This window comes from Amphiprion ocellaris, chromosome 5 (genome assembly GCF_022539595.1).
Source record: "Amphiprion ocellaris isolate individual 3 ecotype Okinawa chromosome 5, ASM2253959v1, whole genome shotgun sequence".
Taxonomy (NCBI): Eukaryota; Metazoa; Chordata; class Actinopteri; family Pomacentridae; genus Amphiprion; species Amphiprion ocellaris.
In genome coordinates, this window is record NC_072770.1 from 24,890,237 (window position 1) to 24,917,341 (window position 27,105).

Genomic DNA, 27,105 nt, shown 5'->3' on the forward strand with positions numbered 1-27,105 from the left:
GAATTGTGTTGTCCCTTATCACACATTATTTATTTCAACAGATGGGGTATTTTGTGCCCTCTTTCAGTATTTCAAATAGCTCTTAATCTTGCTCTGCATGGATGTTTGTTATTGATAAGACGCCCTGGGCTTTCTCCTTAGAAATGCGTGCTCGTAAACACACACACTCTTTGGATTGCTTGTGACAGGGTGATGTGTGTCCACACACTTCCCAGGGGAAAGGCTCTCGCTTCCACTAATGCCTGTAATCAATCAGGCTCAGAGAGAAGAGCGAGGAGGGGGAGAAATTTGCAGAAAGGAAAGGACCAGAAAAGAGACAGATGGAAAAGGAAATATGAAATGTTAATGTTGACGTCAGTCATATTCCAGTGAGAGTGGGGATGTTTCTGGGTTTGCACAATGCTGCAGACAGCCAGCGTTCACAGGCTGTGGCTAGATCAGTGCAGAAGATTGACAAGTCCTAAAGTACCCGGTGACAAACATTGGTGTGCCTGTGGGCAGATCAACTGAGCAACACTGCTGAGCTTCCCTGCTGGATGCTCTGATGAGTGTTTAATGCTTTAGGGCAGCTAGATAAAATGTCAGCGCCTTTGTTAATGCTGGGAGAGTCTTCAGGACGTCCAAACAAATATTCTTTGTCTTTGTGTTCTGCCATCACATTTCAGATACTTGTATCAATGATAGTTCTCCTCTTCTTCTCCTCAGATGGATGTACTGGACAGACTGGGAGGAGGACCCTAAGGAAAGCAAACGCGGCAAAATAGAGCGGGCTTGGATGGACGGCTCCAACAGAAATGTGTTCCTGACCAGCAAAACGGTGCTATGGCCCAACGGCCTGAGTCTGGACATCCCACAGGGCATCCTCTACTGGGTGGATGCCTACTACGACCGCATTGAGATGGTCTACCTTAACAGCTCCGGACGCAAGGTCAGTCTCTGCATCATCAGAATGATTTCTCTGCAGTCAGAGACAGAACAGTTCATTGGGATCAGAGCTGTGGGTTTATCTGAAAGGGTTCGAAAAGCTGTAAGTGGGTTTATAAGGAATGAGTTTTAAGGCAGTGAAATACTGTGGGTGGTCCTGCACACTACAGTCCAATAAACTCTGTGGCTTTTTTTAATACTGGTCCCCTCCTTGTGGCTAAATTGATGTTTTCTTCTTCAGTGACCTGTGTGTTGATCATATTTTGATTTATTGATTGTGTTTTTAGCATTTAAGTACAGAAGTTGGAATGTTATGGTTAATGTAGAATGAGTGAAATCTAAATATTAACACACATACTCTGCATACCAGTGAATAAGGTATTTTACTGCCTGTGATTTATGGTCTCTACTTTTCTGATGCTATGGCTGAAAGATTCAGTAAGTTCAAATGGTAGTAACTGACTGTAGTATTGATATATGCTTGTCAAATTCAGTAATAGATTGTAGTAACAGTAAACAAAAAGGGTTGTCATGTCACATTTTGTCCTCTCTGTGAATTAATATTAGCATGTTTTGATTTGCAATTCTGGATCCAGAGGACTTTGTACAGTATGTGGTCTCTTGTAAAAATACTTTCCCATCTTGCTCTTTTCTCACATCACCAGACGGTGTACGAAGGTCAGGAGCTGAACCACGCCTTTGGTCTGTGCCACTATAAACACTTCTTGTTCTGGAACGAATACCGGAGTGGCAGCATTTACAAGCTGGACACCACCACTGGAACTGCCACCCTGTTACGCAATGAGCGACCACCCATCTTTGAAATCCGAATGTATGACGCTCAGCAGCAGCAAGGTACCGGGCGAAACATGATGCATAACATCCATCTGGTGCATATTAATCCAAAAGTTATGATTGTCCAGCGACACATGGTAGCAGACATGAAGCACAGCTGGTGCTGATTTGTGTTTGTATTAACGACAAATGAAGATATATCTCATCATTCATCCATCTGCAGGCTCTAATGCGTGTCGCGTGTACAACGGCGGCTGCAGCAGCCTTTGTTTGGCCATACCAGGAGGCAGACAATGTGCCTGTGCAGAAGACCAAATACTAGACCCAGCTGACAACACCAGCTGCAAAGGTTGGTGCAAACACTTCGTATGTGTTTGTGTGTGGGACTGAAGGGTATTTCTCATAGCACCAATTTTGTTCCATTACATAGGCAAGGTTTTATTTCCAATATGTTAGACACGATGAGTCAAGCCGCGTGACTCTGTGTTTTCTTGGAAATGTTTCTCCTAAAATATTTGAACAAATGCAGACACACAAGAGGTGGCTACAGTAACAGCTGCACAGTGCAACACAGTCCAAAACAAATTGTGCAACAACCATAGCCTTTGTGAAGTCTAGAATATTCAAGGTGCTATTTTGCCTTCGCCCAAAGTTGGTGAACAAAATCAAAGATCGCAATGTTTGTGAAGGTATTTATTGTGGCATTGTGTATTGTTCAAGTGAACTCCTGATTGCTGTGTAATTACTGGTTAGCTCAGCTTCAGCCCAGTATTGGTGGGTTGGGTTTTGACTGGTGGGTTTCAAATTTTCATATAATTGCGCTTTTCCACAAACCCTCTCCATTGTGCTTCTGCGTCAAAGCTTTATTCTTTTTCATGACCTCATGACCACATTCTCTTTATTCCCTCTTCTTTTCCTTCACAGCCAACCCGTCTTACGTCCCCCCTCCTCAGTGCCAGCCTGGAGAGTTTGCCTGTAAGAACAACCGCTGCATCCAGGAGCGCTGGAAGTGTGACGGAGACAACGACTGTCTGGATAACAGTGACGAGGCTCCTGAGCTGTGTCGTGAGTTCCTGCACACAAAACACCAAGACTACATCTGACATGGCTCCGAAAGAGGCCCCCTCCTCCTGTCGATAATGAGTCAGATGACCTCTGGCTGTCTGAATTTGACAGTCTGGTGATGCCAGAATGAAATGAGAGAGCAGATTTTACAGTTTGTGTTCAGAATTTTAAATGCTGTGTATATGTGGGTGCACAATATGTGAGTCGATGTGTGTTTGTGCAAAGGAGGAATAATGTCTGTGGATCTGGAAAAGCTCTCCGTCTGTCTGTCTGTGGTGAAAGTGCAGACACGTTTCCATTCCAGACAAAACAAACTCGGTCCAGAGCAGCTAGAATATCTGCCCTCTTTTTTGCTCATTTGCACCTCGCATCTCTCCACTCTTTCACCTTTCCATTCCCTGACTCTGCACATGACTTCTCATTTTTCCTTCTTGCCCTTCAATGTGTTCTTTCTTCTCTCCAGACCAGCACACTTGCCCCACAGACAGATTTAAGTGCAAGAACAACCGCTGCATCCCTCTGCGCTGGCTGTGCGACGGCGACAACGACTGCGGGAATGACGAGGACGAATCCAACACCACCTGCTCAGGTGCACAAACACACTCCCACGCTGTAATCTGACGGCTGTTTTTTGTTTTTGTTTTTTCACTTATGGCCATGCTGTCTTTCAGCTCGTACCTGCCCTCCCAACCAGTACTCATGTGCTAGTGGACGATGCATCCCTATTTCCTGGACATGTGACCTGGACGATGACTGTGGTGATCGCTCAGATGAACCTGCTTCCTGCGGTTGGTCGACTTACTCTCCCACTATAGCTGTTTTTCAGGTTAATTTATCATGTGAGTTTACCACCTGTAGGAGGTATAATCAGTGATATGTGTAACGCCACCCACAGCCTACCCCACCTGTTTCCCGCTCACTCAGTTCACCTGCAACAATGGACGCTGCATCAACATTAACTGGCGCTGCGACAATGGTTAGTGTCTGTTTCTTATTCTCTCCACTTCCTCTCCAGTGTGTCGGTGTACAATGGCAACTCCTCGCTTGCCTTTGTTTGCATGTTTGCAACCAGCCTTATGTTGGCTCTTCTTTTTTGTCATCCTGTGTATTTGTGTGTGTGTTTGCATTTGGTTTTGTTGTTCCGTGTCGTGCTCTTCGCCCACTTTGCTGTCTTCCATTGGTTCTGTCTTTCAGAAAAGGATTGTGGGGACGGCTCTGATGAGTTGAATTGTCCAAACCTGACCGGTTAGTGCATAGATCAACATGCACCACAAATGCCATGATGCTACTCTAGCTGTAGGACTGGCTCAGAAACAGTTAGGGCTGCTTTTCTGCTGATTGAAACATGGCCACAAGCTGAGGTCAAAAACTGCTGCCATTTATTTAGTGTGCTGCACATGAATTTGAAGTTGAATAAGATTTAATAATAAATTATTCAGTAAACCAAGTACAACTTTAAGTGTAGCTGTTGCCTTTGTAAATGAAATAAATGCAATCGTAGTGAGATTTATCAGGACTCAGGGTTCAGTTTATAAAGAAACAGTTTAACTCTAGAATATTTATTCTTACCATAATTGCTGTGCAATTAACTTGTGTAAAAGCACTAAAAGTTATTTATTACAGTGTCTTTTTACATTAATATGAGTATTAAAGTGCTCAGGATGCTCTGCTGCCAAGCTCAATGTATCAGCTGGGTACATTCCCTCATGGTGCATGGTCTGATCTATGCAGTTTCTGTGAATATTTTCACTCTCATCTCTCCTACTCTTTCATTTGTGTTCATTTGTTTTCACTGTCACTGTTTTAATTGTGAAAAGATTAAAGCTATTTCTTACTGCATATTTATACATGTATAAATAAATCTAATTATTTTCTTTGAGGCAGTGGGTGCCTCATAATTTGAGAGAGTACGTGTTGCCTGACTAAGTCTGTTTTGCAGATAATGACTGTGGGGACAACAGTGATGAGGCAGGTTGTAGTCACTCCTGCTCCAGTGCTCAGTTCAAGTGTAACAGTGGCCGCTGCATCCCAGATTACTGGACCTGTGATGGAGATAATGACTGTGGCGACTACAGCGACGAGACCCACGCAAACTGCACCAATCAGGGTCAGTGTCTTAACATGCTGATCTAGTTGCAGATGGGAAACTCTTTGCTGCAGCATGTTGTAGCATGTAGGAAATTACAAGTATAGGGAATCCTTAGAAACTACACCACCATGCTAAACTGTAGTGGTCTTGTTTTTTTCCTTATTTGTATTAATATGGTAAGACTTGAGTTATCTAGTAACAAATGTCTTGCTTCTACTAAACATCTGTGCAAATGTTCTCATTTCACTGGCTTAAAAAACTGTTGAGCAGGCGGGTTACGCCCCAGTCTCGCCTGCTTTTTCTCAGCCATGCGACACACGTACACAGCGATGTCATACTCTCGCATTGAAACCGCTCAAGTCATTTGATATGTCCATGAAACCTCACACACAACTTGGTACGGCTTTACGGTGCATTAAACCGAGAAAAGACTTAATTACAGTTATCTATGACAAGAGAACCTTATGAATATCAACGCTGTGTAAAAATGGTAGGACTGACTTCAGTTGTTAACAACCTCTAACACGCCCGCTAATGTGACATAATGGATTTCTCCTAATCCCAACCTGTTTCCAGTAGATATGAAAATGAGACAATGCATGGTGCTTTACATAATTCAAGAAAATATGTCACCTAGAAGAACTTTGTGTAAGTAGTTTGGCATGGCGTGGGGGTGAACCCGAGCAGAGAGCACACAGACGAGGGACTGAGGCAAGAACAAAGGTGGATTTTATTATTTAAACAGAAGTCAAGGTAGTGCTGGACGGGGTGAGAAAAACTGATGTCTGGAGTAACGGAACTAAACGGGGAGGGTGGGGGGGTGACAGTACCAGGAACCGGCGGCCCGGTTGGCGTTCTCCATGGTGGGGGTAGGTTGGTGGCGGAGAGCGGGCAGGAGAGCCTCGTTCCAGGGGGGGCAACAGGCGGGGTGTTTTCCAGAGCCGAGGGGGGCACATGGCAGGCAGAGACCCTCCATGATGAGTAGGAGATCCAGGAGCAGGCAGCAGGTCCAAGGTGAGGGAGGGAGGAGGGAGGTCTGGTCAGGGCTGGATCCAGAGTGCAGGAGATGGGGGGACAGAGCAGGTGGAACCGGGCAGCTGGGTCAGCGGAGCTAAACAGGGTTAATCAAGGTAAAGCTTTTCAATGGAAAAATCTTAACGAAGGGTCAAGGCTAGACGACTGACTGCGTGAGCAGAGTTTACTATCTGGCAGGGTGTGGAGTGTGAGGCCAGCTTTTATGGTGGAGATGATCATCAGGTGTGCTGCACCGCAGCTGCACGGAGTTCCATTGATGAGTGATTGGTGATGAACAGCAGCTGGACAAAGCAGGAAGGTGGAGAGAGGAATAGGAGGAAGGAGGATGAGGGAGGTCAGGTGGAGGCTGAAGCTGGGACCGAGGAGGGAGCCCTGACATAGTTAGTGTTAAAAGTTAAAGTTTAAAGGCCATTATTCATAAACCAATTGCTAGTTGTAGTTATTTTTTTTACGCTGTTTATGGAGCACAACTGTGACAGGTGGTTGTTATTATCATGGGTGGGTGGTTGCTGCGCCGTCATTTATTTCCTGACGTGTTCTGAAATCATAGCGAGTATGAGCATTTTATTCATTAGCTGTAAGAGTTCTGTTGTCCTGATTAGTCACACTGGCTCCAGTCTAATAGGCACAACCACTGACACCTAATAACTCTCACTCATCGTTTAAAGTAACTGATGTAATAACTGTAATAACTCAATATTAACACATGATATACTGTAGCTATAACTATTTAAAATGATGTTTGGCTAATTTAGTGTCTCTTAACAGCAACACAGGGGATGCACTGTCAGCTTGTGTTTATGAGCAAAGTAATGACCATCTGAATGCACCGATCTGTCTTTCTTGTTGCTGAGACTTTTCACTATCCAGAATTCTAGGCCACAGCTCATTAGTTTATGTTTTCAGCCTTTTTTGTACTTTATCCGCACTCAAGGCCGTGTGTCCTGATTTGATTAATGCAGGAGACGGCTGATAACAATGTCACTGTAGAGTCTTACGATGTCTTTTTGTCCGCAGCCACGCGTCCTCCTGGAGGTTGTCATACAGATGAGTTTCAGTGTCAGCTGGATGGCCTGTGCATCCCCCTGCGCTGGCGCTGTGATGGAGACACCGACTGCATGGACATGAGTGATGAGAAGAACTGTGAGGGCGTCACGCACATGTGTGATCCAACTGTCAAGTTTGGCTGCAGGGAATCTTGTGAGGAGGACGCGCATCAAATGAAGAAATATGGTCCATAAAATCAGTTTAAGTGTTTCGTTTTAAAGTACCCCTGCCTTCTGTCCGCAGCACGCTGTATCAGCAAAGCCTGGGTTTGTGATGGCGACAGTGACTGTGAGGACAACTCAGATGAGGACAACTGCGAGGCACTGGTGTGTAAGCTTTCTCACCACGTGTGTGCCAACGACTCCACCATCTGCCTGCCTGCAGAGAAACTTTGCGATGGCACTGACGACTGCCCAGATGGCTCTGATGAGAAACTCTGTGGTAAGAAACGACAGCACTCAGCCTGTGTTTTAGTACAGAGAGCATAAAACAACAAGTCAAACTCTGGATCCTAAATCATGACTTCCGTAGTTGCTGTAAATTAACAAATCCCAATAATAGCTCTTTAACGATAATCATTGATCAATCATATTGTAAACACTTCAGTCACAGCATCATGTCCAGTTACTGTTCTTGATTATTCATTTCATTTTTTACAGTTCAGTAATCCATATCTTGCATCCAACTGTCAGTGTCATCTGTGCCCCTGTCCAATCTGAATAATATGGGGGAACCCATTGATCCATCTCAACTTCTCCGCTTACAAATTCATTATTTTACCTTTTATATTAAGTATCCTCCACATCACTGCTTCCTGAAACTGAACCTGATCCTGAATCCAGTTCTGTGCTAGGTCCAGCTTCATCTTTTTTTCTTTATCTTCTTCAATTCTTCCTGAACAGTAGCAATGATCGTAAGCTTCTCATCTATGCTCTTAGCTGTGGCTAATGCCTCCTTTCTGTCTTTTGTTTCTGCTTCTCCTTTATTTACCTTTACACACATCATAGGCATATAGTCTCTCATCACTCTTTCTGGCAGCTGAATTCCTGCTGCACTGATAAATGTAGATGCATCAGGTGTAACTTTATCTATGGATGCATTGGAATTAGATTCAGATTGTGTTTTACAAGCATTATTTATTGATTTCTCATTTGGATAATGAGTCTCACCTGACTTGGACCGATGACTACCCATGGTTAATTCTGACACATATCAACATGTGCTCTTCATACAGACACAATAGAGACAAATCATAGCAGCAAAAAACATAAGCAGCGAGCACATAGCCATTACTTTCAACTGCATCAGAGCTCTCAGGTGTCAATCCTTCAATAGAATCAGACAGATTTCATTTTACTCCTTAAATCATGTCAGACAGATTCAACTCAAAATCGATCCGGGTATTTTATGACAACCATCAACTCAATATGGATTGTTCAGCAACTAAAAAAATAGCTCCGAAATTTTGCTGAAGCTTACTCCCCACCGGACCAAAGGTCAGACAGCTTGTCTTGCACTTCCACAAACAAATACCTTTAAATTTGTCTAAAATGTCTTCTTCAAAGGTGGAAAGCTCACACACTGTCCCCTATGGTCAAGTTCGACCCACCATTTAAGAGGTCGACCCAGGATGAATACCTACTGCGTACGCTGTGATCGGCCAGCTGGCAGCCTTTGAGGCACCCAGCTGGCATTTAACACTTAGTTTCACATGAATTCAAAATTGTAGATTTACAGGTTACCAGAATCTCGTCAAACTCAGACATGGCAGTTTGCAAAAATTTTAAGATTTGCACTTATGAGTCGTTGTTCTGTTGAGATCCTGTTCGTGATGCCAGTTTGTTGTGGAATTTCATCGATGTCGAGAGAGGATGAGGAGGCAGACACAGAGACACACTGGAGACTCAGATGGCTCAGGTTGAGAGAAAAGTTTAGGAGAAGTGATACAACAAAGCAGCACATTGATGTGAGCATTGCCAGCATAAATTTTGAGGGTTCTCTTCGACCTTCAGGTATGTATTGGGTTAGGAGGAATTCCATATTTAGATTACAGCGTAACATGGGGACACTTTATCTGCTCAGGCATGTCAGACTAAACAATACCTACTCTTGACCAGGTCAGGGAGTCCTCACATATCTTCTTCCTACAGCAGTTGTCTCTCTCATGTATCTTCTTCTGCAGTATCTGTCTTTCTCATGGTCATATTAGGGGGAGAGGAGGCCTGAACATGCTCACAGCCTTAGTTTGGGAGAAGTAAATAGGAACAGGGTTCAAAGGTGACAACCTGTAGGATAATTTGAGGTGACCAATAGGATCTATAGGATGATTTAAGGTGACTGCAGTTAACAGATGCAACCCGTATGATATTCCGAGATGTCTTCAGCTACCAGCTGCAAGGAAATACCTTAGTAAGGGGAAAGAGAGCAATTTTTCCTTCATTGTTTCTGTGTGGCTATACCTTATGCCAATCTATTGATTTTCTCTGATTTGCAGACCTGTGTTCACTGGACAATGGTGACTGCAGCCATAACTGCACAGTGGCTCCCGGGGAAGGCGTGATCTGTTCCTGTCCATTGGGCATGGAGTTGGGGTCTGACAACAAGACCTGTCAGATCCAGAGCTTCTGTGCAAAACACCTTAAGTGCAGTCAACGCTGCGAGCAGGACAAGTTCAGTGTGAAATGTTCGTGTTATGAGGGTTGGGAACTGGAGCCTGACATGGAGAACTGCAAGAGCACCGGTAAGAGACAAAGAGAGCAGTACATGTGGGTCAGAAAAAGGCAGCAAAAATTTGGTGTTAAGTTAGAGAAGTGACTCTGACACCAGGCTTTGTCAGAGTTCAAAACAGAATTAAGAAGTGTGATGTGGTTTTGGGCTGGTCAGCCCAAGCAGGAAGCTGTGTGGTTGCAAACGATGCATTATGCCAAAATTTGATACTGTTTTGGACAGACTTGAGTGCTGGAGACAGAAAGCTCATGTGCTGTGAATGCAAGTAAGTGACGGGAAGAGAAGGTTCACAAAAAAAAACTAAGAACACCTCAGCAGTGGTCTCAAGCTGTCATTAACATTTTGTGAGAATCTGAAATTTCAAAGAATAAACTGAAAAGCAGAAATGTTTTTATTAAAGTCATTGAAAGGGTATGTTGCAAAAAAAAAAGAAAAAAAACAGGATCTGCTCAGCCACTTCAAGTCAGTTTTGAATTTTATCAGCCACGAAAAGAATATAGTTATCTCCCCGCAGCAGCTAGCCAATGAGGAAACATGAATTTATGATGCTGCTCTTCATAGTCTTAGAGACTAACCACCAGCACCCTGTCATTCATCCTGCTGCCTGCTGGGCTGCCTGTTAGTTACAGATAACTCCTGTCTTACTTACTCTGCGTTTTAATTGCCCAGGATTAGAGGCACTTTCAACATAGCCTGCCTTTTATTGGACAAGTCACACACTGAAGGGGAACATGGCTGCTCTGCTTTCCATGCTGCGCAGCAGAGCCGTTCTGCTGTGTTTTGAGTAGCAATCAACAGTGACCAAGCACGAGTTTTAACCCTTTGTTGACTCTGCTCGGCCTCTTCTTTTAAACATGGCTATTAATCTTCTCTTCCTCATTTCCACAGATCCTTTCAAACCCTTTATTATTTTCTCAAACCGCCATGAGATCCGCCGCATTGATCTGAATAAGGGAGAGTTCAGCGTGTTAGTTCCTGGCCTGAGAAACACCATTGCGCTGGACTTCCATCTCAACCAGAGCGCCCTCTATTGGACTGATGTGGTGGAGGATAAGATCTATCGCGGCAAGTTGTCTGAAAATGGAGGTGAGCATTTTTAAGTCACTGCAATATTTTTTGTGCCATATTTTATGTTTGATTTACAGTTTGACAGTTGAGGATCAAATAGATTTCTTTGACTCTGTGAACTACATGACATTGTCTTCATCGGTAGGTGGCAATTAGAGCAAGACTAATACTTAATTTTTGGGTCCGTTGCCGATTTTAGAGTGTCTGTTGGAGTATTTGCAATCCAGCAGCTAGTTAGCAACTAACTCATCAAGACACCAATGCATATCCGTCTGCTCAGCTGTGATATGTACTCTGCTACATGTACTGCAGACATTACGGTCAGAGCACGCTTTGCTAGACTAACTATGTGAGGACACCATTTCTGAAGCCCCCCAAACATCTTTTTCTGCTTTTTGTTCTGTAAAAAAGTGTCATGTCAGCACATGTTAAACAACATATAAGATGATAGTAGCAATTCTATGACAGGCCAGAAATGCCAGATTTTGTCAGTCAACAGATATATCGCTTTGGCTTTAGACGCCATTACATTTACATCTATGGACATCAGAAAATTCACACTATATTTGCTTTTATCATTAAGACAGTTCTGTCAGACAAAGTTAGAATAGACATCTGGAGTTTTCCAAGTGGATTTCCATTAAATAATATTAAGAAGAGCTGAGAGCATGTTGCTGTATTTCATTAGACTTAAAGGACTTTTACGTGCCAAAAAAATTTGGCCATAGTGGAATTATTTCTGTTGTGGTCACCATGTCTATTTATTGAAATGCTATTAATGACAATTTTGTTGTGCTTAAAATGTTTGTGACACTGTGTAGCAGCAAAGGCTATCCTGTAAAAACAAGTTCTTTGTGTTACTTGGGTGCGTAGTGTCAACGGCTACACTCTGGGTGCTGTAGCTTCTTCAAAATAGAAAAACAGATGTCGGATCATGAAGGCCAAACCGGTCAATCATGACCTGCAGCATTGACAAACAAAGCCTCATCACCTCTGCAGCAGTGATCATGAGGAAATCATGTGTACAAGCCTTCACTTAAATGTGTATTCATACTGTGTATTTGGTTGTTGTGTGCCATTGCACAGTCCATAGCTTACATACAGTAAGTATATGTTTTCATTGTTCCAGACAGAATAATGACTCACCTCAGATAATTAGACTCATCCCTCTGATTAGGGAGCCAATGGAAAATTAAAGGGTTAGAAAGAGGCTAGAAAAAGCATCTCTTTAGCCCAGCAAGGCACCACATATTTAGCTTTTAAGCCCCATTCTGTAATTGTTGTATCACACCCCCTGCTGAGCCACTACTGTATTTATCTCTGTTTTCATTTATTCTACTGACATGTGCTTTCTTCCTACCATAGTATCGAACCATTTGATTAAAAGAATTACAGTTTGTGATGCAATTTTAACTGTGAAATAAATAGCTTGATTACATTTACATAATTTGTAAATACCAAAGCCGAGCGGATCAGTTCTTCGGGTTACAGCACAATCTGAAATGCTGTCATCAGCAGATCCCACCCAGCGAAGCCTTTAACCGTACATATTGAAATACTGTGTGAATTCATTAAGAAACTTAAGCACCCCAAGGGAATGTTTATTTTATTGAGTAGTAAGAGGGAATATGAGGAAATGAGATATACAGAGCAGGTTTAAGTGAAGATGGGTGGTATTAAAACATTTTATCCAACATCCTGTTTCTTCATTCTTATCTACTAGAGAGAGAGTCAAGTATGACGGTTTCATAAACACACAAAACAAACTATAAGATGTTTGACCATATCCCCTGTCTGTTTCATCTGTTCTTGAAGCTTTAACCAGCTTTGATGTGGTAATCCAGTATGGTCTGGCTACACCTGAGGGTCTGGCAGTGGACTGGATAGCAGGAAACATTTACTGGGTGGAAAGCAACCTGGATCAGATAGAAGTGGCCAAGTTGGATGGCACCATGAGGACCACACTGCTGGCTGGGGAGGTGGAGCACCCTCGAGCTATTGCTCTTGACCCTCGGGATGGGTAAGTGTTGCACTGCTTACTCAAACTCCTGCTCATATCAAGCGCATTTACGACAAACTCGTGTTTCGGTACAGTAGTCGTGGGACTGATTGTGATCGCTGTTTGAATAACTGCATGCCCTCGATGCTGCAGGATCCTCTTCTGGACAGACTGGGATGCTAGTTTGCCGAGGATTGAAGCTGCATCCATGAGTGGAGAGGGCAGAAAGACAATCCATAAGGAAACTGGCAATGGAGGCTGGCCAAATGGACTTACTGTGGATTATCTGGAGCGGCGCATCCTTTGGATCGATGCCAGGTCATACAGAGGGCAAAGACATGAACACTCTCACATGAAAGCCTTTTCATCCTCATATAGTACCTTAAAGTTATATGCAGAAATGTAACTGTAATTGTTGTTTATGCAGGTCTGATGCCATTTATTCAGCCAAGTATGATGGTTCTGGACTAATTGAGGTTCTGAGGGGCCACGAGTATCTGTCGCATCCATTTGCCGTCACCATGTATGGTGGAGAGGTTTACTGGACGGACTGGAGGACCAACACGCTGGCTAAGGCAAACAAGTGGACTGGAAGCAATGTCACTGTGGTGCAGAGAACCAACACACAGCCTTTTGACCTTCAGGTCTACCATCCATCCAGACAGCCACAGGGTAATGAATACGCACATGCACAAACATATGCTGTCATAGATAGTGAACAAAAGTTTACACACACTTGTAAAGACAATGTGTACATGGCAGTCTTGAAAATAGTCACCTGGAGAAAGATTCTGTGGTCAAATGAAACAAAACTTGTGCTATTTGCCCGCAGTGATCAGAAATATGTTTGTGGGAGAGGAGATAAGGCCCTTAACCACAGGAATACCATACCTAACGTAAAGTATGATGGTGGTAGTATTATACTCTGGTTCTGTTTTGCAGCCTGGTGAATCGGGGCTTTATAAAAAGTCAGTGGAATAATAAAGAAGGAGGATTACCTCTAGATTCTCCAGGAAAGCCTAAAATCATCAGCCTTGTAGGCAGACCCCAAACACACATCAAAAATGGTAAAGAAATTCCTTTAAACTGGCCTTCCCAAAGTCCTGACTTGAACCCCACCAAGAACCTGTGAACTGTGGTGAAGAAACAAATCTGTGTCATAAAGCTAACACATTTTATTTAACTGCACCAATTCTATTAAAGGAAGCAGTCAAAGATACAACCAAAAACTTCTGGATGGCTACCAAAAGCAGCTAGTTGAGCTGAAAATGGCCAGTAGAAATTTTTACCCAATATCAGCATTGCTGACTTTTTTTTGGACCCGGAAGATTTTGCCATATTACTACAAGACCTATAATAAATCTATGAAAGGACTATAGACATATTTGTTTTTGGGTGAGAGGTTTGCGACAAAGACACGTTTTAATCATTCTATCATGGAACATTGAAGAGTCAGGACTGCAATGATATACATGGTCTTTACAAGAGTATGTGAACTTTTGCTCACAACTCACAATCCTTTTCAATATTACATGAGAGGATTTATGAAATATATATGTTCGTGCCCCCAGCTCCTAACCCCTGTGCAGCTAAAGATGGCAAGGAGCCCTGCTCTCATCTCTGTCTCATCAACTACAACCAGACCTTCTCCTGTGCTTGCCCTCACCTCATGAAGCTGGGCCCCGACAAACGTACTTGTTATGGTAAGCCTGAACACAAAAAAGAAAAAAAAAGATGTTCTTTGATTCCACTCCAAGCTCACAGACAATTTTCCCCTTTTCTTGTCTTGGCAAAACTGTTGTTAAATGCCACAGTCTAATCATTGTCCTTGCAGAATTGTTTATTTACATTTTTTGTGTGTGTGTGTGTGTGTGTGCGTGTGTGAAACAGAAGGAAAGAGACGATTAAACAATACAGACTTTTTTTCACTTTGAGGTGCTATTGCTGTGACAGCTTTGGAGTGTACTGAAGTGTCTTTCTGTGAAAAGTGAGAGCGGGCCTGTTTATTCTGTGTGTGACTTTAGTATTCAGGGCAGCACTTTCTATTATCTTCAGGGGTAATGGAATGGAGAGCCCCATTCTGTCTGATGCAGGCATCAGCCACAACCCTCCACATCCACCGCCGAGTCTGGCCCAGCAGATACAGCCTGACACCGTCATTACTCCGCTCTCTCTCTTTCTCCTTACCTTTCTTCCTGTCTATCATTTAAGCTGCCCACAGTTAAATGATTGTTGACTGTTGAGACCAATGCAACTGAAATGTATCTGCACTGATTCAATTCACTCTCGCTGTCATGGCTGTGCTATTGAGTTCGCCATCCAGACACAATCATTAGAGTCAAAGATGCAATTGGATTAACTGTTTGTTCAAGTGGTAGGAATAATGCTCAGATGCACTCATCCATGCTACAACCATCTATCCACAACTCTGGTATTCGAGTGCAGCCATGCATTCGACTTAAGACTTGAAGCTGCATTTACCTCCTGATTACTCACATTGAATACTGAAGGATGTCAATGTCTTGTCTCCCCTTCAGAGTCCCGTCAGTTTTTGCTGTACGCTCGACAGATAGAGATCAGAGGAGTGGACATTGACAACCCATATTACAACTACATAATTTCCTTCACTGTGCCGGACATTGACAACGTGACTGTGGTGGACTATGACGCTCTGGAGCATCGAATCTATTGGTCAGATGTCCGCACTCAGACGATCAAGAGAGCTTTCATCAATGGCACTGGAGTTGAAACTGTAGTTTCTGCAGGTATGGAGGTGGCAACACAATACAATAAAATCCAATACAGACTATCATTAAAAGACTCATTGTTTTGTATTCGATTTAAGGAAGCAAATTTAATTCATTAATTCATTTATTTAGTGAATTTTTAAACTCTGAATGCATTGAGGTATGGATTCCTCATTCGCAATGTAGCCAAGTTAGAAAATAAAAGATGCAGGAACATAAGAAACTTGGAATTCAGTAACAGTAAAACTGTTAAAAGGCAAAGTTAGTTCAATATTAAAAAGCATTATAAATAAACTAAAACAAGAGCAGCGGAAAGTATAATAAGCTGAAATAAAAACCTGAACTGCCCTGAGGATAAAAATGCTTTAGATTGTTCTGCAGCTTTTTCCAGGTTGCCGGCTCACAGCAAGTAGAAGTGGATTTTCCAAGCTCAATAAAAATAGACAGATTAAGTTGCAGGTAAACTGATTAAAACCACATTTTGACCAAAACTAACTTACAAGAAGATGCTTTCCGATAAAGTTCCCAGTTTAAAAGGCCTAGTTGCAACAAACAAATTCAGCTGTGATTTCCCTGTTGTGGTTATCCTACAAGGTCATATAAAACAGGAAATGGAAAATTTACCATTTATTCTTGGTCAGATTTTAGCACTTTACTTTTTTTTCAGAAATCCTTATGATTTTTTTTTTCTTTATGGAATTCAAAGTAAGCCTTATCCCTGGATTTATGTGAGAAAAAAAAAAAAGACCCCCAACTGTAGTACAGCCTTTAGTTTTTATTTGTTTAGTTTGCCTGAAACATGCACTGTAATTTTACAAATTATTCCATCATCCATTAACAACTGTAACTAGGTGCTACAGGCCTGGTCAGTCTTTAGATTTCTGATCTGATCTGAATTGAAAGAGTGTAGCGTCTTTTTACCTGAAAAACACCGTCTTAGTTGTCTGGATGTTGGCACTTGGTGGTTGGAGGCATCCAACCTATTTAAGACTTTTTACATGGTCCTCGTGAAAACAAGTGAGCTGAAAGAATTAAAAATAGTCAGCAAGTTAGCATTAATAGGTAGCCATATAAGAAAATCTGTTATTGACAGTTTGCAGTTCAACCAACAAAATCAATGCTCGTCAGCTAGACAAAACTGCTTTTGACTGCTGTGTAAAATCAGACACAGTTTGTTTCATAAGTTACTATGAATACCAGTAAATCTATTGTCATTCTGAACGTTTTTTGTGATTCTAAAACAAGAAGGTTGATCAGTAATTCTGTGTGTATTTTTGTCGTTCATCAGATCTGCCCAACACTCACGGCCTGGCAGTGGACTGGGTGTCCAGGAACCTGTTCTGGACCAGTTATGATGCCAACAAAAAACAGATTAATGTTGCCAGACTGGATGGTTCCTTCAAAAATGCTGTTATCCAGGGCTTAGACAAACCACACTGTCTAGTGCTGCATCCAATACTGGGGTTAGTCCTATGCACAAACGCACACACACATATACACACACATATATGCACACACACAGGTACACAAACCATAAAGCTGTCACAGTTAGTCAGACTGAAGCTTTCAGAAATTGCTCGCAGACGCCCTTCTGATTTCACCCATAACCCACTACACACACAATCATCCAGTGTCTGGCTGTCAGCTTCGTCTCTGTATGCAGTCAAAGTAATTTGGTGTAGATGGTTGCTGACCTCTGAGTGTTTTGTCACTCAGGAAGTGGTTCCAATTTTTTTCCCCTCATGTCATCTTTCTTTTCTGTTGCTCCGTTTCTCTCTCCAAAGTTTCTGTGCTCAGATAGACTATCTATGAATTATTTACTGCCAGTGTCTCTGTTGCTTTCTGTAGTTATTTCTGTTTCTCTTCAGTTTCTCCTGTGTTTATCCTACATCCTGTCCCCTCCTGCTATGCTTTACAAATGTCCATTTTTTCCCCCTCCTGAAACTTCATACTCCTCAGATCCAAACAGAACCTGGCCTCAGCCTCTCCTCAATCCAGCAGAGCAGAGATAAATCATCTGTATTTATATTTTTAGTTTTAGTCCAGCAAAGGAATATCAACTTGAGAAATGTCTCTTGCTGTCTTGCGATTTTTCTGTGTACTCCTTCCTCTCTTTGAAGGACTTAGCCTACTTAAGCGGAGGAATGTTTCCGATCTGAGCATTGTTGGCGTGAGGGAAAATGAGAAGCAGATGCTCCATCCATATGCTGGGGCTGTCTCCTTTTTCTGGCACACAAACATGCTGACCCCACCAAGAGTGGGTGGGGTCAAAGAGAGTTGGGAAGGAACCAATTCTGTGTCTGTGTGTACGCACAAAAACACGACAATGTGGGAGCTCAAATGCTTCAGAGGCTTTATTTAAAGGCATGTTAACAAACAAACGAAGGGTGTGGTGGATGTGGTCAGATTTAGCAGGAAGTGGATGATGGTGCAGAAGAGAGATACCCTTTAAACATAGAATACATGCAGTCTAAACACAGGGAAACACAATCGTATAGTCCTGTATGCCCTCCATGTGTGTGCATGTGTGTGTTCTCTGATTTTGACAAGTTTGAGGCTCTAAAAGCTTGAATTCAAAAGAAAGAAAAGTGTTGAGGAGTGAGGGTGTCAGAGATGGATGATCAGAACACTTATCAGCCACTGAATTAATTTGATTTTTCTCTAACGTCCAGTTTACCAGCTTTATTTCTACTTCACCCACCATCATCACCTTCTGTTGCCTTGATTGGGCCTTGAACTGAAAACAACAGATTGCATTTTAAGAAAAAAAAGTCCTCCAAAACTCACATATGGTTTGGTATTATTCACAGACCAGATCCTCCACAGATTCTACATCATCTTGTTATTACCAGTGTTCCTGTTTTACTTAACCATTGGGATCAAGTTTAGTTTTCAAGGATAAAAGACATTTAATCAAGTCCAATGTACAACAACAAAACAAGCATCCAAAATCAGGGCTGTAAAGGCAAACTTTCAACAATCAAACAACAAAAATAAGTCCTAGAAACATCAGATAATAAAGCCTATAAAACCACATTCCGTGTTTTTCATTCAAAAGGTGCATCATTCCTGAATTAAGTTCTTGGAAGATTAGTGTGCACATTCGGTATGGGATAGCTGAGGTTAAGGAGTTACTGGAATGTGTGCTTTAATTTTATATAAGAGAAGAGATGTGAGCTGCAGGAGTCACAGTGTGACATAAAGGACAGCAAAATCATTTTTACCAATCATGCACTAGGTATGAGGTTTGTGTTGTGAGGCTTGAATGTGGCACATTCTTGGTCAAAATTGTGAAAATTGTGCTGAAAGTTCAAACTCTCTTGCTCACGCATCCATCAGGAAGCTGTACTGGACAGATGGGGACAACATCAGCATGGCCAACACAGATGGCAGCAACCGCAGCATCCTCTTCACCAACCAGAAAGGCCCTGTTGGTGAGCAGCACACTGTACCTCTTTGTGTGACTCCATTAAGAGACAGCACACCTTAGTGACAGGGCAGGCGATTACACATCAGCTCTGTCTCTTTTTTTTTTTTTTCAGGCCTCTCCATTGATTTTGATACCGAGCAGCTTTACTGGATCAGCTCAGGAAACAGCACCATCAGCCGCTGTAAACTGGACGGCTCTGGACTGGAGGTGCTGGAAGGTGTCAAGGGAAAGCTGACTAAGGCCACTGCTCTGGCCATCATGGGTAGGTCTACGTGTTCATTTCAGCCAGTGAAACAAAAAGAGCCCTTTCAAGACGTGATTTTTTGATCACTGAACTGGAGCTGGCCATGCATGTTGTCGCACTGGTTCATCTTGTCTTCCATCCTGTTGTGCATTGTGTCCTTTAGGAGAGAAATTGTGGTGGGCAGACCAAGGAACCGACCAGATTGGGATCTGTGACAAGAAAGATGGCGGCAACTGGAAAGTCCTGAGGAACAGCACTTCTCCCATGATGCACATGAAAATCTACAATGAAACTGTGCAGAAAGGTGCTTATGTCGCTCTCACATGCCAGCTTTCTTTCTCTCAGCCTGTGCAAAATGTGCTTTTGTTAAATTGCTTGTAGAAAAAAATGGGAAGAAAATACGTCCTTGTCTCATTGAAGGTCTGTTTTGCAGGCTGCATGTAGCCTGTTTATCCAAAAGCACATCTGTTCATGTCTCCGTTGCTCGTCTTTGATTTGTTTTGTGTATTTGTTTGCGTGCTTTTGTGTTCCCAGGCAGCAATCTTTGCAGCAATAACAATGGAGACTGTTCCCAGCTGTGCCTCCCCACCTCCCCGACCACCAGAGCCTGCATGTGCACGGCAGGATACAGCCTGCGCAGAGGGCAGCAGTCTTGTGAGGGTATGACACATTCATGCACATATCTTGATTTAAGCCAAATTTGGTTTCAAGAATTGATGAAAGTGATGAGGAAGTGATGCAACCCAAACTTTTGCTACTGTTGCTTTGTCTACTCTAGGTGTGGGCTCTTTCCTGCTGTACTCGGTGCATGAGGGCATACGAGGTATTCCTTTGGACCCATCAGACAAATCTGATGCTCTGGTACCAGTGTCAGGCACCTCTCTCGCTGTAGGCATAGATTTCCATGCTGGTAAGATTTTTTTCCAACATGTGTTCTGTTTTTTTTTTTTTTTTCTCAAATGCCTGATGAGCTAAATTCCCTGGCACAACATATTTAATGTAGCTGCATTCAGGGTGTGGTTACGGAAGGGTTCTTTTCAGTCCAACTCTAACTTGTTTTTGCTTGTTTCCGCAGACAATGACACTATCTACTGGGTGGACATGGGTCTGAGCACCATCAGCAGGGCCAAGAGAGACCAGACCTGGAGAGAGGATGTGGTCACTAATGGCATTGGCAGAGTTGAAGGCATCGCTGTTGACTGGATAGCTGGTGAGAGACACCGTAGACACGTATCCCGACATTTACTGATTCAAACAGTATCAATAACACACACTGATAAAATGGATTTTTATTCTGACACAAAATATCTGGCACTGCTATAAGCAACAAGCTGAACATGTGCTTACTAAGAAAACATTAAAGAACACCCGAAAGAGAAAAACAGAACATGAAAAGTATTTTTTAGCTCAATTAATGTCAAACAGGAGGTTAAACAGGACACATTTCTGAACACTATGCATGATTCATGTGCACAGGATCTGCCAGCGCTTCATTGTTTCTCCTCTCACCTCCACAGGAAACATCTATTGGACAGATCAGGGCTTCGATGTGATTGAGGTGGCCAGACTGAATGGCTCCTTCCGCTATGTGGTGATCTCCCAGGGCCTGGACAAGCCTCGTGCCATCACTGTGCATCCTGAGAAGGGGTGAGAAGAAACAACACTGCATCAAACTCCTACTTTTACCTTACCCTTGTGTGATTTATCTTAGTATTGATTACTGAGGAAGTTATCTCTGTGCATTGCTGTGTTTGTGTGAGTAGCTACCTGTTCTGGACAGAGTGGGGCCAGTATCCCCGCATCGAGCGGTCTCGCCTCGATGGCTCTCAGAGGGCCGTCCTGGTCAATGTCAGCATCAGTTGGCCCAACGGCATCTCCATCGACTATGAGGTACGCTGTGACAGAACATTTTTCAGTTATTGTCACCGAGTTGCAATGCAGAGAGTGGATATAGCATCACAGCAACAATGCATCCATTATTGCTTTTGTGCATGTAGGAGGGTCTGCTGTACTGGTGTGACGCCAGGACGGACAAGATCGAACGCATTAACCTGGAGACTGGTGAAAACAGAGAAATGGTGCTGGCCAATAACAACATGGACATGTTTTCTGTGTCTGTGTTCGAGAGCTACATCTATTGGAGTGACAGGTCAGATATACCACGCTTCTCCTCACTTTAGGTTTTTTGTGTGTGTGCATGATTTACACCCACAGTCTTAATGTTTTTCATATCTGTAAACTTCAGCCTCTGTTTAATGCTGCTTATCTGCCTGCTGTCATCCAGGACACATGCTAATGGCTCCATAAAGAGAGGCAGCAAGGACAATGCCACAGACTCTGTGTCTCTGAGGACTGGTATTGGGGTGCAACTCAAAGACATCAAGGTCTTCAACAGGGCAAGACAGCAAGGTAAGCAAAGGCTTGTTTAAAAAGCCAGTGTTGTTCATTTTTCTATGTAACTTGTATTCCATAAAATGTTTAACTTGCTATGTTTACATAAGTTGAACTGACTTTTTTTTTGTTCTCATAACATCGATTTTTTTTCTCTGTTTGCAGGAACAAATGTGTGCAAAGACAACAATGGCGGCTGTCAGCAGCTTTGCCTTTACCGTGGTAACGGACAGCGTACATGTGCCTGCGCTCATGGCATGCTGGCTGAAGACGGCCGCGGCTGCCGCGACTACGACGGCTACCTTCTCTACTCAGAGCGCACTATACTAAAGAGCGTTCACCTGTCAGATGAAAACAACCTGAACGCACCGATAAAACCGTTTGAGGACCCCGAGCACATGAAGAATGTCATTGCGCTCACTTTTGATTACAGAGGAGGCGGAGGGAAAGGAGCTAACCGCATCTTCTTCAGTGATATTCATTTTGGCAACATTCAACAAATAAGTGATGATGGATCAGACCGCAAGACTGTAGTAGAGAGTGAGTTTTTCCTGTTTGTGTTTCCTTGTTTTCAGTCAACTTCACCCAGTATATTACCCACTTTCTCTACTCTGTATTCCCCCTCCCTTAGTTGATACGGGGCCTGTCATTAATTAAGTCATTTATGGTTACTCCACCTGTTCTGTGAATAACAAGCACCCTGAGTCATAAACATTAGACCCCCTAGTGAGAAAATGAAGAATCAAGCTGCTGGATTTTCCCAAAATACTCCCGCTCATCTAAACAGAAGCAGGAAGTTTTAATTCTGAAGTTGTAGCCAACTTAAAACAAAAGGAAATGGCTTTTTTATCTGCACTGTGAGAACAGAGCACATACCAGCATAAACAGAGGGGCCAGAGACAGACAGACCTACATTCACCTTATCTCAGCACAACAAAACACAGGTGCACCGTTAATGTTTTACCAAAGTGCCTTTACTTTAATCTGTTTTACAAGGAATGTGTGATTCAGGATTGTTTCTGCCACTGGGCTTGTAGAGCAGCAACTCCCAAGGCAAACTTTGATCTTCTTGTACAATATCCAGACTAACAGAGTGTTGTGAAGAAGCAAAGGTGTTGAGTGTCCCTGTGAGTGCTGTTGTTCTGCTTGTTTGTTACTTTCCTTATGAGGGTAATGGTTGAGTCATTTTATGCAGGAGTCCGTCAGCAGCTCAGCTTGTAATTTTTTTTATTGTAATTCCCAGTTGCCAGAAATGGCTCAGTGTTTGTCAGGTAGTCAGTTTTATCAAAGTAGTTCCTTAAAGTAATACTGTCAGACAGCGTCCATGGCCACAGCCCCGCTGGCTCCTTGCCCGTCCTTCTTGAACAGCCTCATCACATCTTGTCTGAACTTTTGGGACATCAGTACATAGAGGATGGGGTTCATCACTGTAGAGGAGGTTGCCATGAGACGTGCAAACACGCTAAAGGGGCCGTAACGTGGTGAGGTTCCCGTTGCCCCTGCGCTTTTATTTGCCAGTAAGGCCAGAGTTAGGCCATAGGATGGCAGCCAGCACAGGGTGAAAGCCAACACCAGCATGGCTGATGTCTGGGTCACTTTGCTCTGGTAGCGCTCCACCTGAGGCGCCCGGCCACCCTGTTGACTCCGCCATAGGAACACATAGATGCTGCTGTACGCCACTGCTATTACAACCAGTGGGAGCAAGAAGGCCACGAGGAAGTGAACCAATCCATAGATCAACTGCTCTTGGTCAGACTGGAAAACAAAACAAGCGAGGCCATCAGGGGTTCGTTGCGGCGTTCCAACAGAGCGAAAAACCAGCTGGGGAACCGCGAGGCACAAAGCTGGAACCCAGAGCAGTGCAGCAGTTACAGACACCCTGCGAGGGGTGAGGAGGGAATAAGCTCTGGTAGGCTTCACCACAGTCAGGTAGCGGGACACGGCCAGGGTGGCCAGAGTAAATACGCTGGCTGAGGTGCAGGCTGATCCCAAGCAGCCCACAATGCGACACATGACGTTCCCAAATGGCCAGTGCTGCATGGCGATGGTAACAGTGTGGAAGGGAAGCATGGAGAGCAGAATCAGGTCTGCAGCGCTCAGAGCCAGCAGGAGGATGTCTGTGCCTATGCTACTGCTGGAGCTTTGGGGAGACTGTGATACATGTCCCATCCCTCTCCTCCTCCGTCCACACAAGATCACCATCACCATGGTGTGGCCACAAACCCCCAGTACCAGAATCAGTGTGTCCAGTATTGGGACTAGGACCCTCTCCACATCGCCCAGCCCAGTGTCGCTGCTGTTGTCAGTTAGGTTCATTCTGCTACTGTTAAAACACAGTTTGTCTTTTGTTGGGTCAGTATGCTTAAGCCTGTCATAAAACTACTGATAATACATGCGGAAATGATTACTCATACTGTGATTAAATAGGAGTGTATTAAAAAAAATAGCATTACACAGATTTCTAGGCATTTAACGTCAAGGCTGTTGAAGACATTAACATTATACGTATACACATTTTACATACACTCATGTTCCTATTGACAACAGGAAAATTACAGTCCTGTTTAAAAACTGTCATTCAAAACACATCAAATCAGTGACTTTTTTTACATTTGTACTGCTTTCCGTGTGCCGCATGTGAATCAAGTCATTTCAGTCCTCACAATCAGCTCCACCTCTCATTGGCTGGGGGTGGCAGAAAGAACCAAGTAACATCAGACCCCTCTGCTGAGGTATTCATCCTCCCCCTTGGACTCCTGTCAGGGGCAGATGAGTGTTGAGAGGTAAACGCTGGAGCTTGCGTGATTTCCTGTCACCTCAGAGCAGGCGGCTACTCCGCATGACACCTCAATCAGGCACTGTGCTCATCAGTCCGCAATCACCAGTCCTTCTGCCGCCAAGAAAGGGATCTCCTGAGAAACACAGTGGTAGCAGAGCTGGAAAGGAGAGGTGACTAGCTTGACAGTATGAGAGGATAAAACCGAGTAAACGGTAGGTGAACTCTGGACTGACTATGATAGAGCGGCACCGAGATGGGCTGGCCGGCTCTCTGTGGGAGGGTCTAATGAGACCAAACATAGTTTTTTCATAAGCACTGTTGTTTCTGTTTTTTTTCTGAAAGCATCTGTACATTTTCTGAAAGTGCAGCCCCTGTACACCCATATATATATACACAGCTACAGTATAAATACAAAGAGAGACAGACTGAAATAGTGTTTGCTTTCAGAATTATTGACTAGAGGTAATTATTGACTGCCAGCATGATAGCAAGCACTCAACTGCTATAACGCCGACTGCAGATAACTGCAATAAAATCAGTGTCAGTGTAACCACCTGAGCTCAAGGGCCATAAATTCAGCTCATCTGTGTTACTGTGAACAGAAGGCGAATATGTACAGAAATCTAGTAGATAGGCTTAGGTCAACAACAATGTGAAGATAAACTGAGGTAAACAGCAAGACGTTGAGTGGAAGGTGCTGAGAGCTCAAGATTTACAATTCATTAACAGCACTAAAGAAAGAGGAAATAGGGGTGAATGGATTTCATGTTGCTCTCCATCGATTTTTTTTAGGGCATTGATTTATGACTCCGAGAAGCAGAGGGGAGTTGTTTTTGTGTGTTGCGTGGCTCTGCTTGGTTTTGCAGTCGCTTTGCTTCATTCAGAAGCTCATGGCATGCAACGGACAAATGATGATTCATTTCCGTGGTGTTGCACCGGAGATATTGAGGTGTCGTGTTAAGTGTCCCACCTGGTGGTGAACCTGGCCATTTCTTTGGCTGCAGGTGTGATAGAGTGAGATCATATCCAGTCCTGCAAAAGGCCACTTTAATCACCAGACCCTCACTGTTCCATTGCAGTAACCGTAACAAGCAGATGACTATTACCAGTTATTTGGTATTGGAGCGATCTCACTCTTAGTAAAGCACACATACAGTGTGTGTGTGTGTGTTCACATATTATTTCTCAGCACCAGAGCAGCTGTTCTCTATCTGCTACTACAATACTTCCTCCATCTTGGCTGACTCGTGTCTGTCCTCTGGACATGAAGCTCACAACCTCGTACTCGTTTTGAGGCTGTGGTGCAGAAAAATGACCTCTTGCTTCTCATCTGTTGATGAGGTAGTGCTATGGAAAGTAATATGCTAGCCTGTAACTGTTATTGTGACCTTTTTACTTAGCTATTTGCTGGATAAAAGCCTTGAATCACACAGTGTTCTTGGTCATTAATACCAAGCTGTCATGTCCAGAGCCCTGACTCTGTGCTGCCACACAGCAGACTGCCAGCACTGAGATGCTGCCAGATGGTCTGCGCTTGGCCTTTTAACATGAAACTGGGATTGATGTGCTTCTTTTCCTTCCTCTCTTTTCTCCTCTGTCTTCTCCCTCTTTTTTGTCCCTCTGTTCTTCACTCTCTTCCACTGTCTTTCTGATATTCCTTCTATTTGTTTCAGATGTGGGCTCGGTGGAGGGCTTGGCCTACCACAGGGGCTGGGATATGTTGTACTGGACCAGCTATACTACCTCAACCATCACCCGCCACACTGTGGATCGGAGCCGCTGGGGTGCCGTCGACCGCCACACTGTGGTCTCCATGTCGGGAGACGATCACCCAAGAGCCTTTGTCCTTGACGAGTGTCAGAGGTTAGAAGAGATTCAGTCGATCGTATCACTGATCTCATGAATTCAGCCCAATCTTTGCATCTCTTGATATCACTAACTATTCCTCTGTCTTGTAGCCTGATGTTCTGGACCAACTGGAATGAACAGTCTCCCAGCATCATGCGTGCCACACTGGCAGGTGCCAATGTCCTTGTAATCATTGGCACGGACATCAGAACCCCTAATGGCCTGGCCATAGACCATCGTGCTGAAAAGCTTTATTTCTCTGATGCCACGCTGGACAAGATTGAGCGCTGTGAATATGATGGAACTCGGCGCTACGTGAGTGACATAAACACTTAATGCAAATGTTTGTAAATGTCTGTGTGCCATCAGTTTGCTTATCCATGCAGGGCTGAAATTGCTTGAATGTGTGAGGGTCATGGCTGTGGTTGTGCTTCCCCCTGCAGGTGGTGCTGAAGAATGAGCCGGTCCATCCGTTTGGCCTGGCTGTGTACGGAGACTACATCTTCTGGACCGACTGGGTGAGAAGGGCCGTGCTTCGGGCTGACAAATACACAGGAGGAGACATGAAGGTGCTTCGTGCTGACATCCCTCAGCAGCCGATGGGCATCGTCGCAGTGGCCAATGACACTAATAACTGTGAGTTTTTTTTTTCTCCAAACGAGAGATTCAAGTGGTTGTGTGAAGTGTGAGGGATGTGGGTGCTTGGTCATTACTAAGAAATACTGACATCATATGTAGGACTGCATAATAAAGATGAACTGTGCAGTATTTTATAGTGTATTAATGCAAATTGGGATTTTGTAATTTTTTGCTATTCTGGTAAATTAACAGATGAAGTCAAGATACTTGAAGTCCACTGCAATAATCATCAAAATAAATCAAGTTACAAAATGACTCATTGTGATTATCCAGTCCAA

At 43.6% G+C, this 27,105-nt stretch overlaps 2 protein-coding genes across 6 annotated transcripts in view; one reads left to right on the forward strand and one right to left on the reverse strand.

Moving 5' to 3' along the window:
* LOC111587369 (low-density lipoprotein receptor-related protein 1-like) overlaps positions 1–27,105 on the forward strand; it is a 99,171-nt gene that overhangs the window by 55,125 nt on the left and 16,941 nt on the right. For 3 of the 5 annotated variants that reach the window (XM_055010878.1, XM_055010879.1, XM_055010880.1), the window contains 33 exons: positions 706–928; positions 1,590–1,779; positions 1,943–2,068; positions 2,644–2,784; positions 3,248–3,373; positions 3,456–3,572; positions 3,680–3,760; positions 3,979–4,029; positions 4,724–4,891; positions 6,926–7,108; positions 7,199–7,396; positions 9,450–9,695; positions 10,571–10,768; positions 12,566–12,770; positions 12,903–13,067; positions 13,177–13,421; positions 14,321–14,452; positions 15,287–15,514; positions 16,785–16,959; positions 18,836–18,930; positions 19,039–19,188; positions 19,334–19,474; positions 19,705–19,830; positions 19,949–20,080; positions 20,246–20,380; positions 20,688–20,817; positions 20,934–21,060; positions 21,168–21,319; positions 21,455–21,579; positions 21,727–22,101; positions 26,014–26,203; positions 26,299–26,503; positions 26,632–26,824. In XM_055010878.1, the coding sequence (XP_054866853.1) occupies positions 706–928; positions 1,590–1,779; positions 1,943–2,068; positions 2,644–2,784; positions 3,248–3,373; positions 3,456–3,572; positions 3,680–3,760; positions 3,979–4,029; positions 4,724–4,891; positions 6,926–7,108; positions 7,199–7,396; positions 9,450–9,695; positions 10,571–10,768; positions 12,566–12,770; positions 12,903–13,067; positions 13,177–13,421; positions 14,321–14,452; positions 15,287–15,514; positions 16,785–16,959; positions 18,836–18,930; positions 19,039–19,188; positions 19,334–19,474; positions 19,705–19,830; positions 19,949–20,080; positions 20,246–20,380; positions 20,688–20,817; positions 20,934–21,060; positions 21,168–21,319; positions 21,455–21,579; positions 21,727–22,101; positions 26,014–26,203; positions 26,299–26,503; positions 26,632–26,824 (5,474 nt within the window). The remainder of the gene's footprint in view (positions 1–705; positions 929–1,589; positions 1,780–1,942; positions 2,069–2,643; positions 2,785–3,247; positions 3,374–3,455; positions 3,573–3,679; positions 3,761–3,978; positions 4,030–4,723; positions 4,892–6,925; positions 7,109–7,198; positions 7,397–9,449; positions 9,696–10,570; positions 10,769–12,565; positions 12,771–12,902; positions 13,068–13,176; positions 13,422–14,320; positions 14,453–15,286; positions 15,515–16,784; positions 16,960–18,835; positions 18,931–19,038; positions 19,189–19,333; positions 19,475–19,704; positions 19,831–19,948; positions 20,081–20,245; positions 20,381–20,687; positions 20,818–20,933; positions 21,061–21,167; positions 21,320–21,454; positions 21,580–21,726; positions 22,102–26,013; positions 26,204–26,298; positions 26,504–26,631; positions 26,825–27,105) is intronic. The other 2 variants (XM_055010881.1, XM_055010882.1) reach the window with 1 other exon arrangement.
* On the reverse strand, positions 22,518–24,552 carry LOC111587371 (delta-type opioid receptor). Its single transcript, XM_023297299.3, has one exon. It carries the CDS (start codon positions 23,875–23,877, stop codon positions 22,873–22,875), a length of 1,005 nt encoding a protein of 334 aa, XP_023153067.2. The 5' UTR covers positions 23,878–24,552; the 3' UTR covers positions 22,518–22,872.

Excerpts from the sequence above, each read along its gene's own strand:
- LOC111587371 (XM_023297299.3), bottom strand. The coding sequence starts at position 23,877 with ATGAACCTAACTGACAACAGCAGCGACACTGGGCTGGGCGATGTGGAG.